General features: G+C 44.9%; 3 protein-coding genes and 1 long non-coding RNA gene across 4 annotated transcripts; 1 reads left to right on the plus strand and 3 right to left on the minus strand.

Annotated features, from left to right (window-relative positions):
- The first annotated feature begins 2684 nt into the window (after positions 1–2684).
- On the plus strand, positions 2685–8078 carry LOC123107349 (disease resistance protein Pik-2). The gene is made up of 3 exons (XM_044529341.1): positions 2685–3935; positions 4035–4646; positions 6354–8078. Exons 1-3 carry the CDS (start codon positions 2859–2861, stop codon positions 7785–7787), a joined length of 3123 nt encoding a protein of 1040 aa, XP_044385276.1. The 5' UTR covers positions 2685–2858; the 3' UTR covers positions 7788–8078.
- A 368-nt stretch (positions 8079–8446) lies between these two features.
- On the minus strand, positions 8447–11333 carry LOC123107360 (putative receptor-like protein kinase At4g00960). The gene is made up of 6 exons (XM_044529350.1): positions 11017–11333; positions 10624–10888; positions 10260–10497; positions 9945–10092; positions 9016–9271; positions 8447–8757 (listed from the first exon to the last, which is right to left on the minus strand). The coding sequence occupies exons 1-6, from the start codon at positions 11299–11301 to the stop codon at positions 8711–8713; spliced, it is 1239 nt and encodes a 412-aa protein (XP_044385285.1). The 5' UTR covers positions 11302–11333; the 3' UTR covers positions 8447–8710.
- A 1859-nt stretch (positions 11334–13192) lies between these two features.
- LOC123107372 (uncharacterized) lies at positions 13193–19539 on the minus strand. The gene is made up of 4 exons (XR_006451654.1): positions 18517–19539; positions 18152–18401; positions 17643–17907; positions 13193–14079 (listed from the first exon to the last, which is right to left on the minus strand). It is a non-coding gene; the product is annotated as an uncharacterized lncRNA (long non-coding RNA).
- Positions 19540–20815: 1276 nt separating this feature from the next.
- On the minus strand, positions 20816–21772 carry LOC123107379 (50S ribosomal protein L10, chloroplastic). The gene has a single exon (XM_044529366.1). It carries the CDS (start codon positions 21671–21673, stop codon positions 21089–21091), a length of 585 nt encoding a protein of 194 aa, XP_044385301.1. The 5' UTR covers positions 21674–21772; the 3' UTR covers positions 20816–21088.
- Positions 21773–26062: the final 4290 nt, after the last annotated feature.

The following is a 26062-nucleotide window of genomic DNA, read 5'->3' on the forward strand; positions in this document are numbered from 1 at the left end:
GATTCATGTGACAACTCTAGCAGATTTGCTAATCCTGGCTAGTTTGTGGGACTACTGGATCCTGATCCCTTTTCAGAGCCTCATGTTACCATAGAGGAGCCAAAAGGCATATCTGCATGTATCCCGACTAGAGTGTTCTCTGGTTCAAATTCACAAAATATGGGCGAGGCAAGCACCCCAGGAAAACCTTAGATGAATTGCTTATTTTGGAATATTAGAGGTATCACTAGCCTTAGAAAAAAGCCTTGTGCGGTTGAAACTCTTTGCCATAACTAAAGCTAACATAGTAGCCTTCAAGAGACTAAGAAGGAAGATTTCTCTCCTATCTTTCTTAAGTCCATCAATAACAATAGGAACTTTACTTGACATCACTTGCCATCGATATCTAAAGGCACTGTTGGAGGCATATTAGTAGGTGTAGTGTTGATCGCTTCGAGGTCCAAAACTGATGGAGGCATATTAGTAGCTGGAACTCTAACATCAAAAGGCACGACTGGAAAATAAAGATTTCTATGTGCACGTACACTTCTAATAAAATCTAGTGGTAAAACTTTTAGACTAGTTTATGTGTATGGATCCCCGTATGATCACAGGAAGGAGGATCTCGTTTTTGAATTACATAGTTTATTCATTCATGACCTCCCACACACTTTGATAGCTGGTGACTTGAACCTAATTAGATACCAGCATGACCAAAGTAATGGGAACATTGACCACCATTGGAGTGATAGATTTAATGTCTAGATAGAAATCTCGAGTCTCCATGAGATCAAGATGTCTGGGAGACAAATTACTTGGGACCACGACTAGTCTAACTTGTTCATGTCCACAATAGATATGATATTTTAAAACTGAATTCGATGCCTCGTTCCCTTTGAATCCCTACCAGGCTCTCCCTAGGGGGTAGGTAGTGACCACACTCCACTTCTTTGGGACTCTAGGTTTGGATCTATTCCAAACCCTCCCAGTTAAAAGTTTCAAAAATGTTGTCTCTAAAGGGAGTCTAGTAGTTTAGTGCCAAAAAATTAGAATGCCCCAGCTAAAGGGAAAACACAAATTATTGCTTGGCAAGAGAAAGTTATAAGGTTTAGGAAATTCTCTAAAGGTGAGAGTAAGAACGTTGATACTGAAACTAGGAAGATTAAAACTTCACTTACCATGGAATTTGACTCTTTAGGCATTAAAGTTGACACTGAGATAAACAGGTTTTACAATATCTTAATAGAATTTGGTTAAAAGATGAAGTTAAGAATAGGGAAAGATCCAAAGATAGGGATATCTTGTAAGGGGATAGAAACACTAAATATTTTCACACTATAGCTAACCAAAGGAGGAGGAAAACTTTGACCCATTCCTTAGAAGGCTTCAATGGACGTACTTCTTACCTCAATGAGATGATGTACATTGCCTCCCCTTTCTCTAAGGACCTCTTTCTAAAAGAGGATAAGAAAGGCTTTAACCTCAATTTCTTCTCTGAGGGAATAAACTCTCCGATTTAGATAACACCTCTTTGGAAGCTCCTTTACTAAAGAAGAAGTTAAGCATGCTATATTTATATCCTACTTTGATGGGACCTTTATGTTTTATCAGTATTTCCGGGAGATCATCAAGGATGATTTGATAGCTCCTTCCATGATTTTTATGCTAGAAAACGAGACATGTATAGGCTAAACTTTCTTGTTATTTTTCATGTCCCTAAAGAAAAAGATGCCACTAGTATTGAAGAAATCAAGACCCATTAGTCCTCAAAATTGTAGTTTTAATATTTTTATTAAATTCCTTACTAATAGGCATGCTATTCTTATGAATATTTTATTCTATTTTCATCAATTATGTTGATCAACAACACGAAACAAAACATGGGATAATGCAATTAAAATGGAGGGGATCATATTTCAGAGACACAAGATAGGAGATGTGTCTGTTGTAAAACACACACGAACACATGATTTTAGCTCTGTTCTAGATTGGGCTTCATGTTTCCTTCATGTTTCAAACACAAATATAGTTCATGTTTCACAGACAGAAAACCCACCCAGCCTTCTTGGTGCGATCTAGTTAAAGCAGCCTTAGAAAACAGGGGGGGGGGGGGGGCTGAACCAGGTTGCAACTCCAGCTCGCGGCGAAAGCTCCTCGAAGGTGGACAGAGCTGAGAACGATTGTCGCTGATGTTCTCGAAGCAGGGCCCCTCGGTGAGCTGATTTACGTCGGATCCAAGCATCTAGCGCGTGATATGGTGCGCCAGGGTGTTGCAGAGGAGTGAGGTACAAGTAGGAGTTGCCTCGCGCACCGGCGGCAGCTGATTTTGTGGCGGTTGGGGTGACGCCACGCTCGACGCTTCTTTGTCAGGCACGAGGGGCATCAACGAATGGATTGTAACACGGCGCTTGTTGCAGAAGGGAGATGTGGAACATGGGCAATACATCGAACGGCCATCAACGCATCCATCCGACGGCCAATCAAGCGGCGGATGTTTACAACTTATCCACCGTCCGACGCGTAACGCGACCCCTCAAATAAACAGACTTTTCCCTTCAATTTGTTTTATTCTTAACACTGAAGTTAGCTGGAAAGCAAACATAATAAATTGCTTCTTTGTGGAGATACACAACTTCTGAATCAAATTACTCTAATGAATTTGATGGCGTGGAGCTGATTTAAGTTGAATGAAGCAACCTCAAACAAACCCTTAATCCCGTCTCAACCAGATCTGAGATCTCGAGACGTTGCCTCTGTGAGAGGCACTAATTAGCAGACCTACTCTGCTCTCTGAGTCTTGATTGAGCCATTGACCACGAACACACACACGGGAGAGGATAAGACAGAGAAGCTGGTGAGCAGGCGTGAGGGCGGCAGCAATGGAGGAGATCGTGCTTGGACTATCCAAGACGGTGGTGGAGGGGACGCTGGTCAAGGTGAAGGCGGCGATTGACGAGGAGGCGAAGCTGAAGCTCGCGGTGCAGAGCGACCTGGTGTTCATCACGGGGGAATTCGAGATGATGCAGTCGTTCCTCAACGTCGCCGACGCGGAGCGCATCAAGAACAACGCCGTCAAGACGTGGGTGCGGCAACTCCGCGACCTGGCCTACGACACGGAGGACTGCATCGAGCTAGTGGTCCACCTGGATCCCAAGCCCAGATGGTGGCGCCGCCTGCTGGTCCTGCCCTGCCTGCCGGCGATGTCGCTGCCCATGGACGACGCGGCGGCGGAGATCAAGGAGCTCAAGGACAGGGTGGAGTTCGTGAGCCAGAGGAACATGCGCTACAACCTCATCACCGACTTCGGCGGCGCCAGGTCCGTCGCGCAGCAGCAGCTTGACCGGGCCGCAGGCACGGCCGCGGCGCTCGAGATCGCCGTGGAGGCGGCGGCGAAGAAAGGTCGCAGCTTGGTGGATCTGACCGAGTTGATCCCCAAAATGGAAGACCGGCCTGAGCTCGGCGTGATCTCGGTGTGGGGCACAGGCGGCGACCTTGGGGTGGCGTCCATCGTCAGGAAGGCCTACGACGACCCTGAAATACGCAAGAACTTCCAGAGTCGTGGCTGGGCCAAGTTGACCCACCCTTTCAATCCGTGGAAGATCCTCCGAAGCTTGCTCATTCAGTTCTGCACAAACACCGCTGCTCCTCAAAAACAGAGAGAAACTCTAGATGTATTGCTGAGGATAGAGAAGACGACGGTGGAAGAAGGCGAGCTAGTCAATCAGTTTGTGACTCATGTGAACACTCACAGGTTCCTTGTCGTCCTGGAAGGCTTGTCAACCATGGCGGAATGGGATGCCCTCCGGATTTTCCTGCCAGACATTGGTAACGGGAGCCAGATCATTGTATCCACGCAGCATTTCGACATCGCGAGCTTGTGTACCGGGCAGCTGCACAAAGTTTCAGAATTGAGAAAATTCACTCATGACCACTCTGTCTGTGTCTTCTTCAAGGAGGTATGTGATCAAGCACACGGTGACACTTTATTCACTTGTCATTTATTCATTGTCTGAAGAAATGCAATGTTGGAGGTGTAACTCTTGTTGTCTTGTCAGGTTTCAGGAGGTGATGATCCTGGAAATGCAATGCTGGAGGTTGATGACCAAACAGAACTTATCGGGCGTGACACAGAACAGGTGGAGCTTATCGGTCAGATTGATGAGGCTTCCCGTGTGATCTCCGTATGGGGGATCGCTGGTGTGGGGAAATCGGCACTTGTCAGAAGTGCCTACCACAAGTATGTGCATGACCGACCCAACCTTTCAGGGTTAAATCTGAGCTTCATACACGGGTGGGTGAACGTGCCCCATCCCTTCAATCTGAGGGAGTTCTGCCGCAGCTTGCTCCTAAACCTGTCCTCTGAGCCTTCTAAAACCGAAGAGGACGCTGTCGCTGAACTGGCAAACATGACCAATCCGATTGACGTCTGCCGTAGGCTTCTCAGTGATGATCAACAGCAAAATCAGTGCCTTATTGTTGTCGATGACCTGCAGTCCACTGAAGAATGGGACAGAATAAAACAAGCCTTGTCATTTGGTGAAGGTTGTTGTGTCATAATTGTTACAAACGATTCAAGCGTTGCCAAATATTGTTCGGGGCAAGATCAAAAACTCATGCTCAACGTCAAAGGTCTTTGTGATATGGACGCCAGTGACCTCTTCAACACGGTACTCACTGCTCTAAAATAACCATTCCTACAAATTGAACTCATTTTTATTTCATTTTGCCACCTTAAGCATGGACATTATTCAGACACCAACATACCCTAGCTATAGAGCATGTTTGGTTCATAGTCATACTCACACAGTGTCTAACTTTATCGCATTCTTATATAGCAGCCTGCTTCTTCTGCCGTAGTCTTATACTAACTTGTGCAAAGTATTGACCACCAACTTCCCTGGATTATATATAGCTTCCAGTTTTAGGAAGAAACATGTGGCAAAGTTTAGTCTTGTTTTTTGGAACGCTGCAAACCAGTGCAGGAATTTATGTGATGGTTAGCAAGCTATTGTAGGAATAACGAAAGCGTGAATGACCGGTAGAGGTGTTTGGATGCTTGAGGGAAAAAACACAATTACATATATATAAAGTATCATTCAAGTTTCTTCTATGCAATTGTACATTTCAAAGGACCCTAGTTATCTATCTGGAGTCTGGGCACTTTTCAATGAGATTCAGGTGGGGAACCCCTCCCCCCTCTCTCCCCTGCAACCATTCGGAAAAGACGACCCTATCTACTTGGAACTCTCCTCATGACTGAATTCCATAAATAAACATTGCTGATTGTTTTAGGTTGAGGTCAGATGCCAAGAAACAACAAGATTAGGATACCAGCATTACTCCATCTGAATTGTTTTAGGTTGAGGTGAGATGCCAAGAAACAAGAAGACCAGGATATCAGCATTACTCCATCTGTTCTGAAATAGACCATTCGTTCTAAAATGATATTATCTACATGGTTTCCAATACACAGTTTTGATTGTTATCTCGAATGCACCGATACGGATACGGGTATCAGTATCGGGCCAATACGGATACGTAAATTCGTCATTTTCAAAAAGTGCCAATACGGATACGTTGTAGGTACTCAAAGCCATCCGGAGGAGATGAGAATGATAGATCTTCAGAGATCAGAGAAGAAAGAAGAGGAGATGAGCTTGGCTGGGCAGGAGATATGGAGAAGAGAAGTGTCCATACATGGCTGTTGCGTTAGAGGGGACGTTGGCGAGTAGGAGGAGGAGCTCGTCGCCCGCTAGCCGCCACTGCTGCTGGCCCTGGGACCTGGGTGAGCAGCTGGTGGCGACACAGCCGCCGTCTGGTGTGAGCATGGGAGGGAGGAAAGACGATGTGAGGGAAAGGATGGGGGCATCGGGGCACTAGGGTTGCTGGTTGCTTCTTAACTGGGCTGAGCGGGCTGTTACCTGGGCTGGAAAAGTATCCAAAACGTACTGGCGAAGTATCCTTAGAGTATCGTAATTGTTTTAAATCATTTATTCTTGGATACTCCAGCGATACGTATCGGGGGCGTATCGGAGGAGTATCAGTATCAGATACGGTATCCGATACGGATTCGCTGGTCGGCTGAAGTATCCGTGTATTCGAGATTGTTATCATTTAGCAAGGATATGTTAGTTAAGAGAAAATTTGTACTTGGAAGTAATTGTCATGAAAAATCTAATTATATCATTCTGTGTGATCAGAAGTATTTTTTATTAATCAGTGGTCATAGATAAAGAAGTTTAGTTGCACAGTTTCTAAAATCGCAGTTTATTTGAAACCGAGAGATTATCTTGTGCACAATCTTATAAACAAGAAGACGTTGTACTCACTTTCAACATTTGTTGATTATAGTTTATCTTTGTAACTTTATTCAGGTATATAATGATGTGAGTAACCACATCACACGGGACGAAGACATGATCAAGCAGTCGAAGCTGATGTTAAACAAATGCGGCGGACTACCAAAGGTGATAGTTGCCATTGGTCTTTTCCTGGCTAAGAGTCTGAATTGGGAGGCCATGAATACTAACTTCATTCACCAGTTGGAAAACAACCCGGATCTGGCTAGTATACATAGCCTATTTACTTGGCTAGACTCCTACTTCCACAACTGTCCTGACGAACTAAAGCCATGCATCTTTTATCTGTCAATCTTCCCTCGACGTCATGGCATCCGTCGGAGGCGTCTGGTGAGGCGGTGGATCGCCGAGGGCTATTCGAGGGACACCGATGGGAATCTTGCAGAAGTGAACGGGGAAAATTACTTCTCCAGGCTCGTCAACCTCAGCATGCTCACAGATGCTGAGCGTGGTGTCAACGCCGCTGGGACAGGGACTGGTAGTGGGAGAAGAATGGCCATGTGCAACGTCAACGATTTCTTCCGGGAGTACATTGTGTCGCGGCGAATGGAGGAGAACCATGTGTTTGCACTGGAGGGGAGGTGCAGCCAGACCACACGGCGCACTGGGCGGCACCTGGTCATCGACCAAAGCTGGGACGGGGACGAGAACGTGTTCAACAGGATCGAGTTCTTGAGGCTGCGGTCGCTGACGGTGTTTGGGTCCTGGAAGCCATTCTTGGCCTCCGACAAAATGAGGGTGCTCCGGGTGCTCGATCTGGAGGGCACTGAAGGTCTGACGGACAATGACATCAAGAACATCGTCAAACGGCTGCCTCGACTGAAGTTCCTCTCCCTGCGAAAATGCAAAAACATTTTTCGGCTGCCGAAATCCCTGGGTCGCCTGAGGCAGCTCCAGACCCTGGATGTGAGGCACACTGCCATAGCCGGGCTGCCAGCGACAGTCGTGAAGCTACAGAAGCTGCAGTATGTTCGTGCCGGCAACACACCAGGGGAACATGTCGGCAGGGAGAACTTGGAATCCGCCTGTTTCTCATGCTGCCCTGTTGGCGATCACATCGTCGGAGTTGCAGTGCCTTACGGGATCGAAAAGCTGACCAACTTGCACACGCTGGGCGTCATCAAAGCCACTGTGGCAGGACTCAAGGAGCTCAAGAAGCTTACCCAGCTGCGCAAGCTGGGGGTATCTGGCATCAACCGGAGTAACCACAAAGAGCTCCGCGCCGTCGTCTCTGGCCACGGCCATCTGGAATCCCTGTCGATATGGCTTGACAAGGACACCGAGGGGATTGATGACCCTTGCTTGCCGAGCAATGATGACTTCAGGCCTCCAGAGAAGCTACGGAGGCTCAAACTCCACGGGCACATCGGCAACCTGCCAGCATGGGTTAGCACTCTCACCATGCTGGATTTGGTGGAAGTGTCCAAGTCTCTTGCTCAAGATCCATGATCTAATAATTCTGCGACAATTAAGCAGTCTCACAATGCTGCAGCACGTAGAAGTGTCAAGGTCTCTTTTGTTGGCTTTCTAGGATCGGCCTATATGTGTTCCTAAACTTGAATTGAATGTATTCGGTGTTAGTAGGTTTTTGCCCTGTAGAGTGCTTTGACATCAATTGCACTCACAGCGGGTTTCCTGCTAGTGCCTCAACTCACAGCTCTCTTTTCCATCTTCTTTTGCTGCTTTGTAAGAACTGACTATTTTTGTTGGTTGAAAGAAAAAATGGGTAGAAGTGTTTAAGTAGTCTACATGGTTGCTGGTCAAGATCCGTGATCTAGTTCATCTGCAGAAATTAAGCGGTTTCTATATGGAAACCTGTTCTGAAGGTTGCATGTTTGCTGGAGAAAGAAAAGCTAGACTGCGGGAGAAAGTCGATCATCAGAAAACTCAAGAATTCTGTTCTGAAGGTCCAATCTCTTTTTGTGTTAAAAATCCTGTTATTTTTTGCCGAAGTTTGATATCAGACGCACCATCGTTTCTTCTCTTGCTATATTATTAAAAAAACAATCAAAACCATGAACTTTTTATTTGCGATGACAAAACCATGAACTTTGTTGAACCATCTATAATATTCACCAGAATACAAGCCATCCCAGGTGGTTACATTGAATGTCTCTCCAGCCCCGCGTAAACTATATACACATTGCATGAACTATACACAAAAAACTGCCCCTCGAAAGTTACAACTCAAAAACATCAAGGCAAAACAGAGTAACCGGTGTTCGCACCACTCACGCCAGCTGCAAAACAGAGCACGAAGAGCAGGTTGCAGCTGCAAAACAGAGTAACCTCGAAAGTTTCTTCCAAATGATCATTTGGAAGAAACTTTGGCCATTGCAGCTGCCACGCAAATGCCTTCAGTAACTTGAGCATTACTTTCTCCTGAAAAGTCTCCTCAATGGCGTCTGTTTCTCCTTTTCTGACAACATATGAATGTTACAAAACCCATGAGATCATCAACATATAACTATTACCCTCGCCAGATCAAAAAAAAATGTGGTTCACTTTTGAGAAAAAAAAGACTATGGTGTGTGTTCATTGTGGCTGCATTACCCATCGACTTAAAAGTAGATGGAAGCACTTTTTCTTTCCGGAAACTTCTTTTTTCTTCATTTGAGCATACTGATTGTATGTATAAGAAGGAATCAACACTTCAAGTTGTGGGATCGGAGTACACCTTGTATGTGGTCATCTGCAGGGGTGGCATTAGCACGGAGTGGAGGTTCGGCAACTCCTGGTCTTTGACCTAGGACCGGTTTGCTCCCATTGTCAAGCCATCGTATGATCTCTCCAGCAGTAGGTCTTTTTTCAGGCTTTGACTTTACACAATGTAGGCCAATATCAATGCACATTTTTACTTGCCCCCGAAATTTATCTTCTAGTGAGCCATACAGCGTTGCTATTTGTGAATCTTGCCTCCAGTTTGTCTCGACCTACATAATATATTAGAGCAAAGATTTAAATACAAACTAATGCCACCTACTCCCTCCGTCTGAAAAAACTTGTCCCAAGCTTGTCCCTCAAATGGATGTATCTAGCACTACAACTTGGTGCTAGATACATTCATTTGAGGAACAAGGTTTTTCGGACGGAGGGAGTATTATATACTCCTAAGTCCTAAGAGTATGCGCTGATCCACATTCTAATATAGTACCACTTAAATGATATATTATCACATTCCAATTAAACGAATACATGTCACTTTATTATTTTAAATGTACTTAACTAATTGTCCTACGATAGCCCAGCGTGAATATTATAAAAAGCATGTGGACCCTTAATTTTTGCAATCTAATATTTGTATCTACGTATATGCAGTATATACGCTAACAATGTGAAATATAGACTTGAATGAAAATTTGCATATAATTCATTTCAGGGTATCTACAAACTATTAACGAAGTATAGTCAGAGTGGCAAGGAAGTATGAGTGTGCAACACATCTGTATAAGTGATATATGAGGAGTGAGAAACTGAGAATACATACTCTCAGAGTACAAAACATTTTCCTATTTATGTAAACATAAAGGATGAATTATTTTTGTTTATTTGCCGTTAACCAACAAAAAGTATCACATGATCAAAGGTTTGAGCAAATTCTCTTACAGTCTTAATAATTATTCCATGGTCACCCTTGATCTCTTGACGTGCTGCGATCTCTAAAATTATAAGACCCAAGCTGTATATGTCCACCGTAGCTAGATATTTGAGGTCAGTACCCTTTGAATACAGGAAGTCCGGTGGCAGGTAACCTCTGAAAAATACAGAAAGGAGATGCATCCAAACATATCAGTTCAATTAAAACACTACAGTCCATAAACTAGCCAGCTAAAATCGATCAGTCCCAAGCCTGTAAAATGTAAACATTGCATGGTGAACAGAAAGGTAATTATAAACCGATAGCAGTGAGATCCTACGTACAATGGTCCATTCATCTGAAAAAATACGGATTTTGTGTTCTTTTCACCAATGAGCTTCGAAAAATCAAAACCCGTGATGCGTGGTTCGTTGTGTTCATCCAGCAGTATATTTGACGGGTTTAGATTCAAATGAACAATTGGACGATCTCCACAATCCTCGTGGAGGTAAAGTAAACCTTCACATGTCCCTTTGATCAATTTGTAGCACATGTGCCAATCAACTTCACGAGATTCTTGTCCTAAGAAACAACAAGTAGACAGGGAGAGAATTATTGAGTTAATTTAGCAAGCTAGAAATGGATTGACCAGTATCATGGAAGATCAGTAATTCAGTAACTGATTTGTGATTGGAGTAGGTGTCATACCAATAAGATACTCACGGAGGCTTCCATTGTGCATATATTCATAGCAGAGCAGTTGTTCAGCTCCTTTAAAGTCTTGCGGTGGTTTTCCTTTAAACTGTACCAGCTTATGTCCTCTAGATTCGTCGTGGCAGTAGCCAAGGAGCTTTACTATGTTCTTGTGATCTAGATTCAACAGCCGTTTAGCCTCCATCTCAAACTTTCTAACTTTAATTTCTACTCCAATTAACCTCTTCACGGCTACTACTGTTTGACCTGAAATGTTGCCCTGTTAAAATATATATACGTTTAGTATGTGCGTATACATAATTAAGATCGATGAATAAGTGGAAATCTAAGGATGATATAAGCTGAGCATCAATACTTCCATTGAGGCAAATATAGAACTCTACGTACCTCATAAACAAATGCTTTATGAACAACTGCATGAGGACCGTCCTTCCCAACTATTCGTTCATGCGAAAAACCATCTGTGATTTTCTCCAGGAAATCTAGCGAGGACAGTTCCGCTGACAAAGACACTTTACTTAGTAGGTCAGGCATGTCATCTTCTTGTGTGCTTGTTTCTCCAGTCATGTCTGCTGAGGCAGGTTCCTCGTCACTTGGAACAAACTTGGTTGTTGTCTCTGTCTCAAAAGCATCTGTGTCCGATGTATCAGATTCCTCATCTCCTGACTGCATCGACTATAAGTAAATCAACTTATAAGCATCCATGCATCGTGTGACATCAATATTCTTTTATAGGTGTCACATAGTAGATCGTAAGAATTGTTATGTGGACAGGGAGAAAGTAGAGAAACAAGGTGCCTTCCCTTGGCGTAGAGATGCCTAATGCACAAGAGTTTGTTGTTTTCTCTATTGTAAGCCATGTCTTTCCCTTGTCATGTACTCCCTCCGTTCTTAAATATTTGTCTTTCTAAAGAATTCAACAAGTGACTACATACGGAGCAAAATGAGTGAATCTACACTCTAAAATGTGTCTATATACATCCGTATGTGGTAGTCCATTTGAAATCCTAAAAAGACAAATATTTAGGAACGGAGGGAGTATTTTCTTATTTAATTTTAATGTGCTTATATTTCTCTAGATGGCATTGTAAAATACTATATATTCAACCTAATGGGTAAACAAAAGGAATGTGCTACTGTACTGCAAGGGTTAAGCCTGGCTAAAACTGACTCTCATCAATCAGTATGCTGGCTACAGTAACACTGGATAAAGAACAGTCTTTATGCTTCAATTTGTCGTACCTGCCAAAGTGATGGGTCAGAATAACGCGTATTTTCCGTTTCATCAAACTGCTGGATAATTTCCAATGCAGTAGGTCTTTTATCTCGATTTATTTCCATACAGGTATACGCAATCTCCAGACAAGTTCTAACTTGGTGGTATTTGTTTTCCCATGATGAAAACGCTCCTTCTTTTACCAACCTTTTTCTCAACTGTTTAAGTGCCTGTACAAATTTACACCAATATATGATTCAGAATAGAAATGAACATGTACTGCAACAAGTTAATTCAACGTAAACACATACGTTTGCAGTTATCTGGGAGTTGTACACATTCCTTTTAGTCATCAATCCTCATCAAGCGTACACTCAAATTAGATTTTTCTCTACCCACTTCAATCTCCTTTCTCTCCTCCTTTCTCACTCTAAAAATTTGAGCACATTTTGAAGAAGTTCATCAATATTTTTGTGCTAAATTATGATCATGTTTGTTCATGTTCTGTACAAAACAAACAAATCGGTAGAATCAAAATATTGTCATGCTCCAATGCCTCAAGCCAGGAAAATAAGAAAGCACCACACCGTGCTTTGTGGATGTCCTGGGCTGTCACTTAGGTCCACTAGAACCTAGAAACTGTACAGTGGATTATCTCTTATCTTCTGGATCCTATGTTTCTTCGTTGTACTTCTAGAAAGTTATGGAATTCTTGGGACAGTCGCAATGTTAGGTTCCTGAAATCAGCACCACTCTCTCACATTGATTTTCTAACTGATTAAAGATAATTAGCACTCGATACATTCAGATGTGATCAAGAAAGTTCTTACTAGATCAACATTTTGGTTCTCTCCGATGCTAGTAATCGATCCAACCAATAGCTTTATGATCACAACACCAAAGCTGTATATGTCAGACTTAAAAGAATATTTTCCGTCATTAAGCGACTCTGGCGCTAGATACCCTCTGCATGACAATATGTATGTTAGATTTATGCCATTCGGCAGACAAACTTCTAATGTATTTGGATATCGCAATACTACTGTCAAAGGAAACAAATAAAAATAGAGTGCGGTTTTTTGTAGACTGAGCTACATGGTACCCTCTATCTCAGCCGTGCATATGTAGTTCTATTTATTGGGATATGTGCCCACTCTAACTTGGTCACAGAGTGCCAGGAAGATTAATACCGCTAAGAGTGGGAGAGATTCCTTACCTCTGCACCGCATGTGGCTAGGTAGGCCATACGGGACTGTTGCACCTGTCCCACATGTGACATGACCAAACGAGTACAGTGTTTGGAATTCCAAGGCAGCTGCATCGTTCGGAAGACACTCCCATGCTTGATTAAGTGGATGTTTACTCAATCTGCAGTTCCATCATTCGGAATTCTGATGCTTACTCTAAAATGTTCTGTAACATCTTGTGATGATTCTTTTATCCATGGTTTTAGCATTTACTAAGACTGTACATAATTAAGCAATTGCAATCTGGAAAGTTTGATGTTTCACGCACAATTTGGTAGCATGTTAAACGAGAATTAAAATCTGCATCTCTAGAGCAAGGTGTCTGCGGTTCAGTTTTGTTATTAAGTTTTATTTGATAAACTAAGCATCTTCGGATATTAGAAACTTGTAAGAATTGGTGTAGTAATTTTGGTTGTCCAGATTCAGAAACTTTAGAACGGTGTCACGGTTTACGTGGATAGAAAGGAGAAGGAGCGGCTGACAAGATGTGACCGTCTGAGAGAGGTAAGTGCGTGGGGCAGGAACCATCAGTGCGAACAGTGACATATCAGCAGGAATGGGGTGGACCCACACGGGCATGCATGCAGGAGCTATACCGAACATGACAGCTCCTTATAATGTCAACTAATCAAACAAGTGCATGTCTGGTGATGCTCTGAGACGCACACATCGCGAGGCAAACCAAGGGTCCAGATATCAGGTACCATGTAGCTCGGCCTACAAAAGAACTTTGCGATAAAAATATGGCGTTAGCTTACGCAGTTCCCCAGATGTTTCTTTGATGAATTGAAGATTCTCCATCACTAAGGCACTTGGACAAACCAAAGTCAAAAATTTGCGGCAGGAGGTTATCCTTGAGCAATATATTTTCTGCTTTGATATCCCCGTGAATAAGGCGCACTTCATTGTGCAGATAATGCAAACCATGACAAATTCCTTTAAGAACTTTATAACGTTGGTTCCAATCAAGTCCTCCATGAAACTTATCTGCAGAAAAAATGAAAACATATTGTACAAAACATGACATGGATTTAATCTTGCCATTGCAAAATGCATCAAGATAGAGAGGAACACAGAAGTATGTATCATCCAGAAATTCCTAATTTACATTCAACCATTGGTCTATGATGAGATGCCATGAAATCTAATACGAGATCCCGTGAAATCGTGACTTTTTTTTAGGGCAAGCATAACGTGTTTTGCACCCAAGCAAACTTAACCACCCCAATCTAATCTAGCTGAATCTTCGATTTCTCTCTTCTCTCTCTCTCAAAACAGGATTTCGCCCAGCTTTATAGATAACGTACAAACCAAAGAGCATGGCGGAACGATACAAGGTAGTGAGGTAGCCTCTTATAAAGCAGATCCCAAATCGGACAACACGCACGGAACTACATTGCCGATAAGGAACACATGAAGGACTAAAGACAACGCGACATCACGCCATAAAACACCTAAGCTCCACGACAACCCTCTGGGTGGGAGACTGACACAAAGCGCCATTGATTCCGAGTCCGGACAAACAAGGGTATTCACCCATAACCCTGGCAGGAGAATCACAACGACACACTCAAGAGGAGAATCACAGAACCCTGGCAGGAGAATCACAACAATGACGCCCTCAAGAGGAGAGCGGGACCAATGGGCGTCGCCCACGTCGGCACAAAGCGTGAAACTTTTGCTCCGCGGCTCATCCGTGCTAGCACGGGGTATCCAGGACCACCGTGATGAGCACAGACCTACAGATCTGGACCTGGACATCGCCACTGCCTATAATAGAAAGCAAGCCGCCCAAGCCACCTGCCGCTACACCCCTCGCCACCTACACAACCAAGAAGCACAGTCACCACCGTCGACATAATGCCCGCTAGAGAGCCAACCATGCGGACCGCCATCCGGGACGGCCTCCCCGGCATCCATTGTTCGAGACACCGCCAACTGTCTACATCACATCACACCAACCCTGGTATGAAGAGCAGAAGGCACGTCCTTCCACTCCTATCTCCAGCATCAATCACTCGGTCTGGGTCCAGTCCTACACAATAGGAGGCGTCGATGCCTGCATCCCAACAAGTCCCGATGGACCTAGGGACACTACCCCTTGACTCCCGCTGCCCGCCGCTGAGCCGACCTCAGCCATAGACCTAGCCTAGGCGAGCTCACACATCGCCACGCCCGTTGTGTGAGCTCGCCTAGGCTACCACGCATGGCCACGCATGCCGCCGCGTCCTCTCCAGGTCCACCTTGTGCGCCATGCCACGTACCCAAGGCACCAGGCAGCCGCCACAACTACCACGCATGGCCGCGCATAGCGCCGCCGCCGCGTCCTCGCCGGTCCACCACATCCCACATTGCTTGTCCTGGTCGAGGATGAAGAACGCTCTATTCCGCGGGTAGATATCTTGTACTACCATACATTAGGTGCTTCCGTGCTACTATTTTTCAAAAAACTGATTTTCATCTTTCAAAAAATTCCCAAAAAATATCTGAGTCTTCACAAGACTTGCATCTACAATATTTAAAAATTTCATGTTAAAATATGAAATAAAACATGGAAAACCAAAAAAGACAAAACTGAATGTGAATAGTGTCATTTTGTCTTTTGCCTTTTTGTGACAATATTTATGTTGAATTTGTCTTTTTTGTTTCTCAATGTGTATTTTGAATTTTGATTTGATTTTTTAACATATTGCAAACACATGTCTTGTAAAGATTAAAAAATCATTTTGAGAACATGTCAGTATGTTTTTTGAAAAATGATAGCATGGGAGCACCTAATGTGTGGTGGCACATGATATTAGGCATGCATCCTAAGCACTGTAGCACAGGCGCACAAGCCTGAGAATTTAAAAAATAAATATTATATGTAGCCTTGTCGGGTACTCTAGTATAGGAGCACAACTAAGTCTCACTTAGTAAACATGATCCTTAATCTAATTGAATGCAATATCACATAGATACAACACATAAGTGACAATGCATTGGTGTGATTGTCTTTTAAAAAAGGGATAAGTATATTTTTTGTCCCTCAACTTTACCGATAGTTTAGAAATGGTCCCTCAACTATAAAACCAGAAAAACCTAGTCCCTCAATTGTTGAAACCGGATATTTTCTGTCCCTCAAACGGCTTAAGGTGGTTTTGTGCTGAAATGGCATGGTTTTGACCACTGACCTTGCCACATCATCGTCCACGTCACCTTCGTCTTCTTCCTCTCTCTGTGTGCACAGGGAAGCACCTCACCGAACGCCTGCTCCGCTGCCTCCGGCAGCCGTGGCCTCACCTTCGTACTCGTCCACCTCTTCCTTCGCTGCTGCTGATACATCTATACGCAACTTGATCGATCCTCCTATGCGAAGCTAGCCAAGCAAATTGATTGCCCCCGGCCAGAAACGAAGTCTCACGCACATACACACAAACCAGTCGGCTGGAAACACAACGTAGGCAGCATGCAAAGGCTGGCTATTGTTTGCTAAAGGTTCGTCTCGAGCCTTGTTGATTTGTTGATTCTTCACGAGTGTTGTTTACAGGGGATCCCCTAGCTCACTCCCGCGCTGGTTCTGTGCCTGACAAATGCTCCCGCTGCTGCCCCGTCGGCCCCTAGCTCACTCCCGCTCTGGTTCCAAGCCTAATCCCTGATGATATCTCCTCTTGCTCCCGCTCCCGCCCCACCGTGCCGACGGCAGCGGCGACAGGTCCGGCGAGCCGTACAGCCGTGCTCAGACTGCTGGTGCCGCAACACAGGAGCCCGAGATGGCATTTGCATGGCGCCCTTCGTGATGTGCGACCCTACTTCCCTGTGGATGCGTTAGCGCTAGCGTCCGAGGGCGTGGACAGTGGACATGGCCACCGTGCACTACTTTGACAACCGCAGAGTGGAGCGCGCCGTCACAACGGTGTACGACGAGCAGCAGGCAGGTCAGGCTCATGGTAACCATGTGTTACCGGATTCTTCTCCGGCCTGGGTGAGAGAGAGAAGATAGAAGAAGGCGAAGATGAGGTGGACGATGATGTGGCAAGTTCAGTGGTCAAAACCATGCCACATCAGCACAAACCACCTTAAGCCGTTTGAGGGACGAAAAATATCCGGTTTCAACAATTGAGGGACTAGGTTTTCATGGTTTTGTAATTGAAAGACCATTTCTATACTATCGGTAAAGTTGAGGGACGAAAAATATACTTTTCCCTTTAAAAAATCCACTAAAAGATAACACATTATATAGGAGCCAATAAATTGGGAGTGCCCTTATAGACCTGTTAAGCATCTCTTGATGATTCAAGCCAAAGTTTACGATACGTGTCAGGCACAAATTCCGGTAGAAGGTGCCTGAAGATGTGTGGCCTTGAGCGTAGGTGCGGTTGCACCATGGCTCCAAGTAACATTTCTTCTGGCAAACAGCCTGTGGAGGGGTTTGATGCTTTGAGCTCCATCTTTTTTCTATGTAAACCATGAACTCATGCTTTGAACAGAAAAACTACCATATATATGAAATAAAACAGGGAATAGAGAAGGGGAACTAACACCAAGCCATGTCGTGTTGTCGATCTTACCAGTGATATGTCTACCAAGGGTTCCATTAGGCACATACTCCATACAGATCAATCTTTCATTGGTGTCTGCGAAAACAGATTTCCCATTCTATTGGGCGACTTCAGATTGTGTGTGACTACAGTAGCCTATGGTTCGCACTATGTTCTTGTGATGACCAACCCTCCTTGCGGTAAAAAGTTCGTCTTCAAATGCTCTGGAATCAATTGTTGCAAATGTTTGGAAAAGCTTCTTGACAGCAATACGTAACCCATTTGGAAGCACCCCCTGTATATTCGACCACAGTAAGAACTTACTAATTATAGAACGACATATGAATTGCTTAACATCTATTACCTCGGTTTTAAAAATGTATGATGTTCTGGATATTTCAATATGGATTACATACGGAGAACCAAAAAGAACGAACAAACACACTGAAACGCGTTTATATACATGCGATTCAGAAAAAGGTTACAGCATTAGTGAACGGAGGGGAGAACTAACGAGACAGGATTTTGATCGCACGTACCAGGTAAACCGCTCCATACCCACCTCTACCAATTAAAGATTCATCGGAGAAATCATTGGTTATGCGCCTGAGAAGCCAAAACGACAGGCTTATCGGCTCCGCGCTTGGATCACCTGCAACGCGCTCCAGTGCATCTATCTCCGCCCTCTCGAACTCGCATCCGCCCATTTCCGTGTCAGCAAGCGATAAGGCTTCGGCCGCTAGCAGCTTCTCCTTACTTCCTTCCTTCCCTTCTTCCTCCCTTGACTTGCTGCAGGAAGCAAAGTCGAGGAGCAGATACACAGGTGCTCAGATAGCTGGAGTCCCGATATCGAAACAAGAGGGAAGCAGCTAGCATCAGCATCCTAATTAGTAGTACTACTCACCTGGGGAAAGGAGGGAAGGGGACACGGAGACTCGCCAAGGCCTGCTGCTGCTGCTGCCGCCGGTCGACGATGCTCACCAAGCAAAAGCGTTGACCAAAGCCCAAAGGGGAATGAAGAGATCCAGATCTGGTGGTCGTCTGGACTGACCGCGCATACGCTTGCTAGCTGTATCTAGATTTTGAAAGACCCAGTCAGTCTAAATTTTGAAAGACGCGTGCTGGGGGAGACTAAGATTTTAGTTTTTCTTTTCCCAGTTTAATAAGCTTCATCTCACAGATCGGGTAATGCATTGTCGTCTTTTTGCTCGTCACGTTCACTCGCGCAGTGCAAAGAAGAAGAAGCTGGACCAACTCACTTTGTATGCGTACAACTCGACCCTTTTGCTCTACATAATAAAAGCTTCTGAACCCTGTAGATTTGTAAAGATTGTAATTCCACAGGTCGAATTGTAGGACTGCAATCGTTTCCTTCTTCAAGAGGTTTTATTCTCAGTCAGGGGCACTTGGCATCTGGAGCTTGTTGTTGCTGGAGCTAGCCATGCCCTCATATTCAGAAGCTACATGTTGTGCACAAGATTACCCGTTTGCACAATGTTGCTGGACCTAGCTATGCCCTCATATTCAGTTAACTGGCAGTCTTAAAAGATAAGGTCTCCCGCTTGAAGAAGAACTCTCAGTCTGTTCCATTTTTCATGGAACCAGCCATATTGGTTGGTTGCCTGGAGCATCTGGATCACCAGAAATGGTTACATCTTCAACAACAAGAACCCTAGCTTCTACAGATGCAGTACATTTTTTAATGATGAGTTGGAAAATGGTCCTTCGTCGAGTTCAGAGAGCTTCTTATTTGTACTTGATTATAACTATCTGCATTTATGTACATACATATAGCTTAATGGACAATAATTCGGCATGTAAACACATCACCTTATGAACAGTGTGCTGAATTCAGTTCTAAAATGCACGGAATTTGTGTCACCATTGACTGACAACTGACCTGGTGAAGTCCTCCAAATTAATTAGAAAGGGAAAAAGAACACCACACAGCACATAAGAACATAACCTAGGTGAAAGATCATCAAGGGGAAAAACGGCTGATCAGTCAGCATAATAATGGTGCTTCCCTAAAAAAACAAAAGATCGATTGGTGCTTCAAGTTTTCCATGGGCAGAGTAAAAACGGCTGCAGAGAATTATTAGAGCCAAAGGATGTACTTCTCTTGCCTCCCTGCTCAGCTTGATCCTCCTCTTCTTCCTACTCGATTCAGGATTTTCATTTGCTAATTGACTCGTAGGCGTAGGTTGCTGTTAACTTGTGTTTTTCATGGTTTCCAGTGTTAGTTTGTCAGGAAAAAAAAATCCCTCTGGGGTTGTACATGTGTTGTGCAGCTGCACAGCTTCCTGTTTTCCAGGGAATGCATAGCTGCCAAAAAATAAATAATCCTTGACCGGATGTACCAATTTGCTACTTACCTGGGAATTTGAGAGCTCTTGGTTGGAATTCATGTCTTGAGTCCTTTCTTAGCTGATGTCTAGTGTACCATATAGCTAGTATAGCTCAAATGCTGATAGGTTTTTCGTTCTGCCCCCCTCCCCTACTCCACAAGGAACAAGCAACCAATCAAGAACATACATCATCATCTAAGCTTCTTCCTAACTTTGTCTAGTACACCAGTGATTCAGCACTTGTAGAAGATCTAACAAATCTCTAGCACACCAACGCTAGTGAAAAAGTTGACTACTGAGTATGCAGTGATGGAGCAAGCAACTGCAGATGGCACTGAAACTGCAGTATGGAATTTACAAGAATTTCTAGAAGAGGGTCGCCCAATTGCACCTGAAATAAAGTGCAATATGAGTGATGAGCACCTCATGCATCTCATCAGTAGTAGCAATTCAACATCACATTTGTTCCCAGACGAAATGAGAAAGTAGCTCACCAACAGGTGATGATATGCATGATACTCCCTCAGTCTACTACTACTAAGCGGCCTTGTAAAAGACGGAGGGATTAGAGAGTACATCAGAGCAATGTGTATCATAATGATTTATGGATTTCCAATAATTGTAATGAATTGCAGCATAAACCTACCGAAACAGGAAAAAGGTGCCTTTTGCCCGCAATTGTAACAGAAACACATGGAACCTTTGGCAGTGTCGACAGCTCAGTATAATGACAATTATGCTGACAATTGAAAAACATCAAGTGTTTAGTAATACAATGCTGGTGCAAACTAAAGTTTGAATCATCAATGCCAGTTCAGCGTCACATTTCGAGTGCAATGAATCCTTGCAAATCACTCTAGTGCATAATGACAATCGAAACATACGAACTGTTTAATAATACAACGCTGGTGCAGAGTCAAGTCTGAATCATGATCAATGGCAGCTGAACAACACATTTCTTCCCGTTTGAAATTCAGTTCATGAACAGATGATACATCAGAGCAATGCATCCTTATGATGATTTTGTGGGTGTTCTCTACTACACTGAATTCAGAATGTGCAAAAACAATAAAGGAGCAGCTTTTAAGCTGCAAGTGTAACTGAGAAACCTCGACGTTGAAGGAGGGATCACTGCTCTGGCGCCGGAGCAGGAGCCGCGTCCTCGGCGGGCTGCTTGTCGGCCTGCGCCATGGCCTCCTGGCGCGCGCGGAGGGCGGCGAGGACGGAGACGGCAGGCATCTGGAGGCATCCGAGGAGGTACTGGTAGGACTGCACCCTGGTGGGCATGGCCTCGAGCTGCGCGAAGTCGTCGGGGCCGTAGAGGCGGCCCTCGTAGACGGCGCCGGTGAAGTCGTTGAGCTGGAGGCGCCACTCCTTCTGGAAGTCGCGGTAGGGGCGGAGGGCCGGCGGGATCTCGTCGGAGCGCACGAAGAGCCAGGCGTTCATGCCGCGGGCGCAGGGGCGGAGCGACTCCCAGCGCGTGCCCTCGACCGCCGCCGCGAGGTCCGAGTTCTTGGCGACCAGCAGCCGCGCCGTGGAGGGGAGCGACGCGCGGATGCTGCGGAGCTGCGCCACCGTGAAGCCGTGGCACCAGATGCCCGCCAGGAGCTGGCACCCGTCCAGCTCGCGCCGGAGCGCCTCCTGGCGCGCCCGCTCCACCGCCAGCCGGATCGGCGGCAGCGCGACCCCGGCGGCGCTGCGCACGGACGTCATCTTCGGCGGCGGCGGCGGCGGCGAGGGCTCTGAGGGGCCAGTGATGCGAGTGTGCGTGCCACGTTCGACTCGCGAGGCTTGTACTGGGAATGTGAAAGTAATGGGCCTCGCTGAGCTTCTCAGGGCTGTATAAATGTTCAAACAAGGCCATTTATCTTTTCTTATTATTTCGCTGAGGCCCAAGCGTTTGTTACCTGGGTTTAATCCGATAAACTTTTTGTTTTAAAAAATAAATCCAATAAACTTTTTTAACTCTATAATCCACTGAACTTTTTCTGGCCCTATAATCCACTAAACTTTCATGGGGAATCAGTTTGGTCTTCAAAGCCTGGTATGGCGAGGACATTTGGAGGTATCTCTTTCCTTTATTACTAATTTAGTGCAATCTTTAATCTTTGATGGGCTACGTACAATTGGAGCAAGACGGATGCTATTGGTCCTTCCTTTCCATTATCTAAAGCGTATTAGCTTTTTAAAAATAATCTCAAAATCTAAAGTGTGTTAGCTCCCACAATTCACCCCCCCTCCCCTCCCCCGCTCCACATATTTTCTCCGTGCGGTCTTGCTAACCGACTTCTTAAGGCGGCGAGAGGTATATTCTGCTGACGCTGAAAAATTGTATAAGTCAACAAACAGGTAGTTTTTTTTTAGTTTTTTTTTTGCGGGTGAACAAACAAGTAGTTGGAGGAGTCTTTGCCTCATATAATAGTACGACTCAAAAACAATCACCATGAGTTAATTTTTGTGCCAAACACTAATGCGTCTAATATAATGGGAAGGAGGGGGTATGATTTTCAATGTATATTTTACGGATCACTCTATGTCCAGTTCTCTGTTCATTGTATTGTTTATCATTTTTCTTGCTATTTATCAGATCTAATATGCCTTTTGGATGTATTTTCTTTTTTTTAAAGGAGGGAGCCACCAGCACATGTCCCTCCAGGTGGTCTCCCTTTTTATTTCCTTAGTTTTTGTAACATCCCCAAACTCTAATAAATTATTTAAGCCAATCAATTTTCCATGTCATCATGATTAGCAAAGCCTAAATGCAACTAAAGAATAATCCAACTTCAAATTCAAATACCAAATGCAAGTCAAATTATTAATTCTTCAAATATTAAAACAAAAGTGTTAACAATATTGAAAATAATCCATGATAAATTTTGTTAAGGAAAACAACGTCACCCAAAATTACTAAAATGCCCCTGTCCATTAAAACAGTGGTCCAGCAGCACTAAATTGGTTCATTTCAATGTAAATAAATAATTAAACTATTCAAGATAAATTGAGACTATGTGGACATGCTCAAAATAATGCATTGTATTTGTGAGACAAACTTCACATTTTACAAAAATCAAATGGTGTGAAAACAAGATGCAAAAACAGTGGCTAGAATATGAAACAGAAAAGAATAAAGGCGAAAAAACTACTATGCACTTGGCTCAGCCGAATCTACAGTGCAGCCTGGCCCAGCCCCGGTGGCGCTACGCACGGACATCATAGTCGGCGGTGGCGGCGGTGAGGGTTCTGAGGGCGGCGAGGGGTCTTCTATAGGCCACTTATTGCGGCAAGCAGACGAGGATTCGCACAGGAGGTCGCTGACCTGGGCCGGCCCATTTGCGTGACGCGCGTTTAAAAACAAAAATCGGCCATACGTTCAAGGAACATGGAGACGGGATTCACCCCAAATCTGCCCTGGTTTTTAAAGATCTTCGCGCCTCCTGGTCCATGAGGCGAGCAAGAGGATCTGGTGGTGAGAGGGGTCGCCGCGGTGGATGGCGAGGTGGCCGAGGTTGAGGAAATAGAGGGACACCAAGGGATGATGAGGAAGGTTACGGACGACATGATGAACATGAAGTTGATCTGCCACCAAGTATGGATGATATGTTTGTCGATGGCCCAAGCAGAAAGAGGGTTGATAGGGAGGAACCAGGAAAAAATGCTATGGTGAATGAGAAGCAGAAGGGAGAGCCAAGTGATCTAGCACTAGCCATTGTTCCGGTAAATGCTGGCATGATCAGTCCTCCCCCGATCAGAGACCCGAAATGTTCAAGGACAGAAGGTGAAGAAAGGGAAAGCTCAAGCATCCCGGTGAAGAATTTGGCGGGCTCCTTCGAGGAGCGCCGCCGGGCCCAATAAGTACTTGTTGTTGGAACTGTTGTGGTGTGGGCAACGCTGCGACAATCCAAGAACTTCGCGATTTCGCGAGGAAGATTGCCCCTACCCTTTTATGTATTGTTGAAAGTCAGATAGAAGGATCTAGGGTAGAGAATTTAGCTGGCACTTTGGGTTATGATAATGCGTATGCGGTTGATAGTGATGGTAGGAATGGTGGAATTGGACTCTTTTGGAACAATGCAATAAAGATTGAAATTTTGGGTTACTCTCGTTATCATCTGGACGTGTCTGTAGAGGAAGAAGGTCATGATGCTTGGAGAATGACGTGTGTTTATGGAGAGGCTCAAACACACCAGAGATACCAGACTTGGTATGTTCTAAAAAATATCAGCACAACTAGCTCTCTACCATGGGTGTGCATAGGAGATTTATTGGGATGAGGAGCAATGCTCAAATACAAGCTTTTAGAGATACAATGGATATTTGCATGCTACTTGACATAGGATACAAAGGCAGGCCGTGGACGTTTGAAAAGAGAGTGGTTGGAGGGACATATACCAGGTGCAGATTAGATCGCGCGTTGGCAAACGCATCATGGATGGCCCGGTTTGCATCTGCTAGTCTTGAGCACCTTACAGCGGCGACATCAGATCACAGTCCATTTCTTTTGGACTTGGGGCGAGGGCAGAGAAATACACCGGAGCGCACATTCCGTTACGAAGCCATGTGGGAGAAACATGAGGAGCTGAAGGGTTTTGTTCAAGCAGAGTGAGCGGCGCATGGAACATGCAATAGTATCCAGGACCTGCATGATAAGTTACAGCGGGTTTCTGCGGGGCTGACAAAGTGGAGGCAGCGGTCTTTCGGGAGTGTACGAAAGGAGATCAAAGAGCTGAAACACAGATTGGATGAACTCGGGGGCGATCCACTCAGAGTTGCGCCCACTCATGTTGAGCTAAAGACCAATGAAAGACTAGTAGAATTGTATCAGCGCGAGGAGATCATGTGAAGACAGCGAGAAAGAATTGAATGGCTGGCGTTGGGTGATAAAAATACTAAGTTTTTCCACATGCGTGCAAGCCTTAGGAGAAATAAGAATATGATCAAAGCTTTGGAAAATTCTTTAGGAGTTTTGGTGGATGACTCGACTGAACTAAGGGCAATGGCAAACGATTTTTACCAGAATCTGTATACTTCAGAAGGGGTGCAAGGGATACAGCGGGTTATTGAGCATGTTGCTAGAAAGGTGATTGATGCCATGAATGCAGACTTATGTGCACCTTACACTAATGATGAGGTAAACACAACGCTTTTTCAAATGTTTCCCACTAAAGCACCTGGCCTAGATGGCTTCCATGCCTTGTTCTATAAGAAGCATTGGGATGTGTGCGGTGAGGATGTGACGAAAATGTTGGGGAATGTAGTAATTTCAAAAATTTCTCCTACGCACGCGCAAGATCATGGTGATGCATAGCAACGAGAGGGGGAGTGTATCTTCATACCCTTGAAGATCGCTAAGCGGAAGCGTTTATCAACGTGGTTGATGTAGTCATACGTCTTTGATCCGACCGATCCAAGTACCGAACGCACAGCACCTCCGAGTTCTGCACACGTTCAGCCCGATGACGTCCTTGCCTTCTCGATCCAGCAAGACGGGCGAAGTAGTAGATGAGTTCCGACAGCACGACGGCATGGTGACAGTGTTGGTGAAGAACAATCTCCGCAGGGCTTCGCCTAAGCACTACGAAAACTATGACGGAGGATAAACTAGAGGGGACAGTGTTGCCGACACACGGCTTGTTGTTTCTTGATGTGTCTTTGGTGCTAGCCCTGCCCCTCTATTTATATGTTGAGCCTTGGAGTCGAAACTTGGAGAAAAAGCCTCCACAAAGTCGGTTTCACCCGAAAGGCAAGAGTCCTTCTCGGACTCCAGGGCCAGACGCCAGGGTTCCCGGCGTCCGGACCCAGACGCTAGGGACCCTGGCGTCTGGCCCCTGGACTCCGCAAAACTTCCTTTTGCGCTTTCCAAAAACCTTGTGGGCTTTCCCCCTTGGCCCAAATAACGTGTTCTCGTACCCAAACATTTCGGGAAACATCCGGAACCCCTTCCGGTGGATTCCGGAACCCTTCCGGAGACCAAACAACATTATCCCATATATTAAACTTCATTTCCGGACCATTCCGGAGTTCCTCGTCATGTTCGTGACCTCATTCGGGACTCCGAACAACATTCGGTTACCAACATACATAACTCATATAATACTATATCAT

This window comes from Triticum aestivum, chromosome 1B, assembly GCF_018294505.1.
Source record: "Triticum aestivum cultivar Chinese Spring chromosome 1B, IWGSC CS RefSeq v2.1, whole genome shotgun sequence".
NCBI classification, from domain to species: domain Eukaryota; kingdom Viridiplantae; phylum Streptophyta; class Magnoliopsida; order Poales; family Poaceae; genus Triticum; species Triticum aestivum.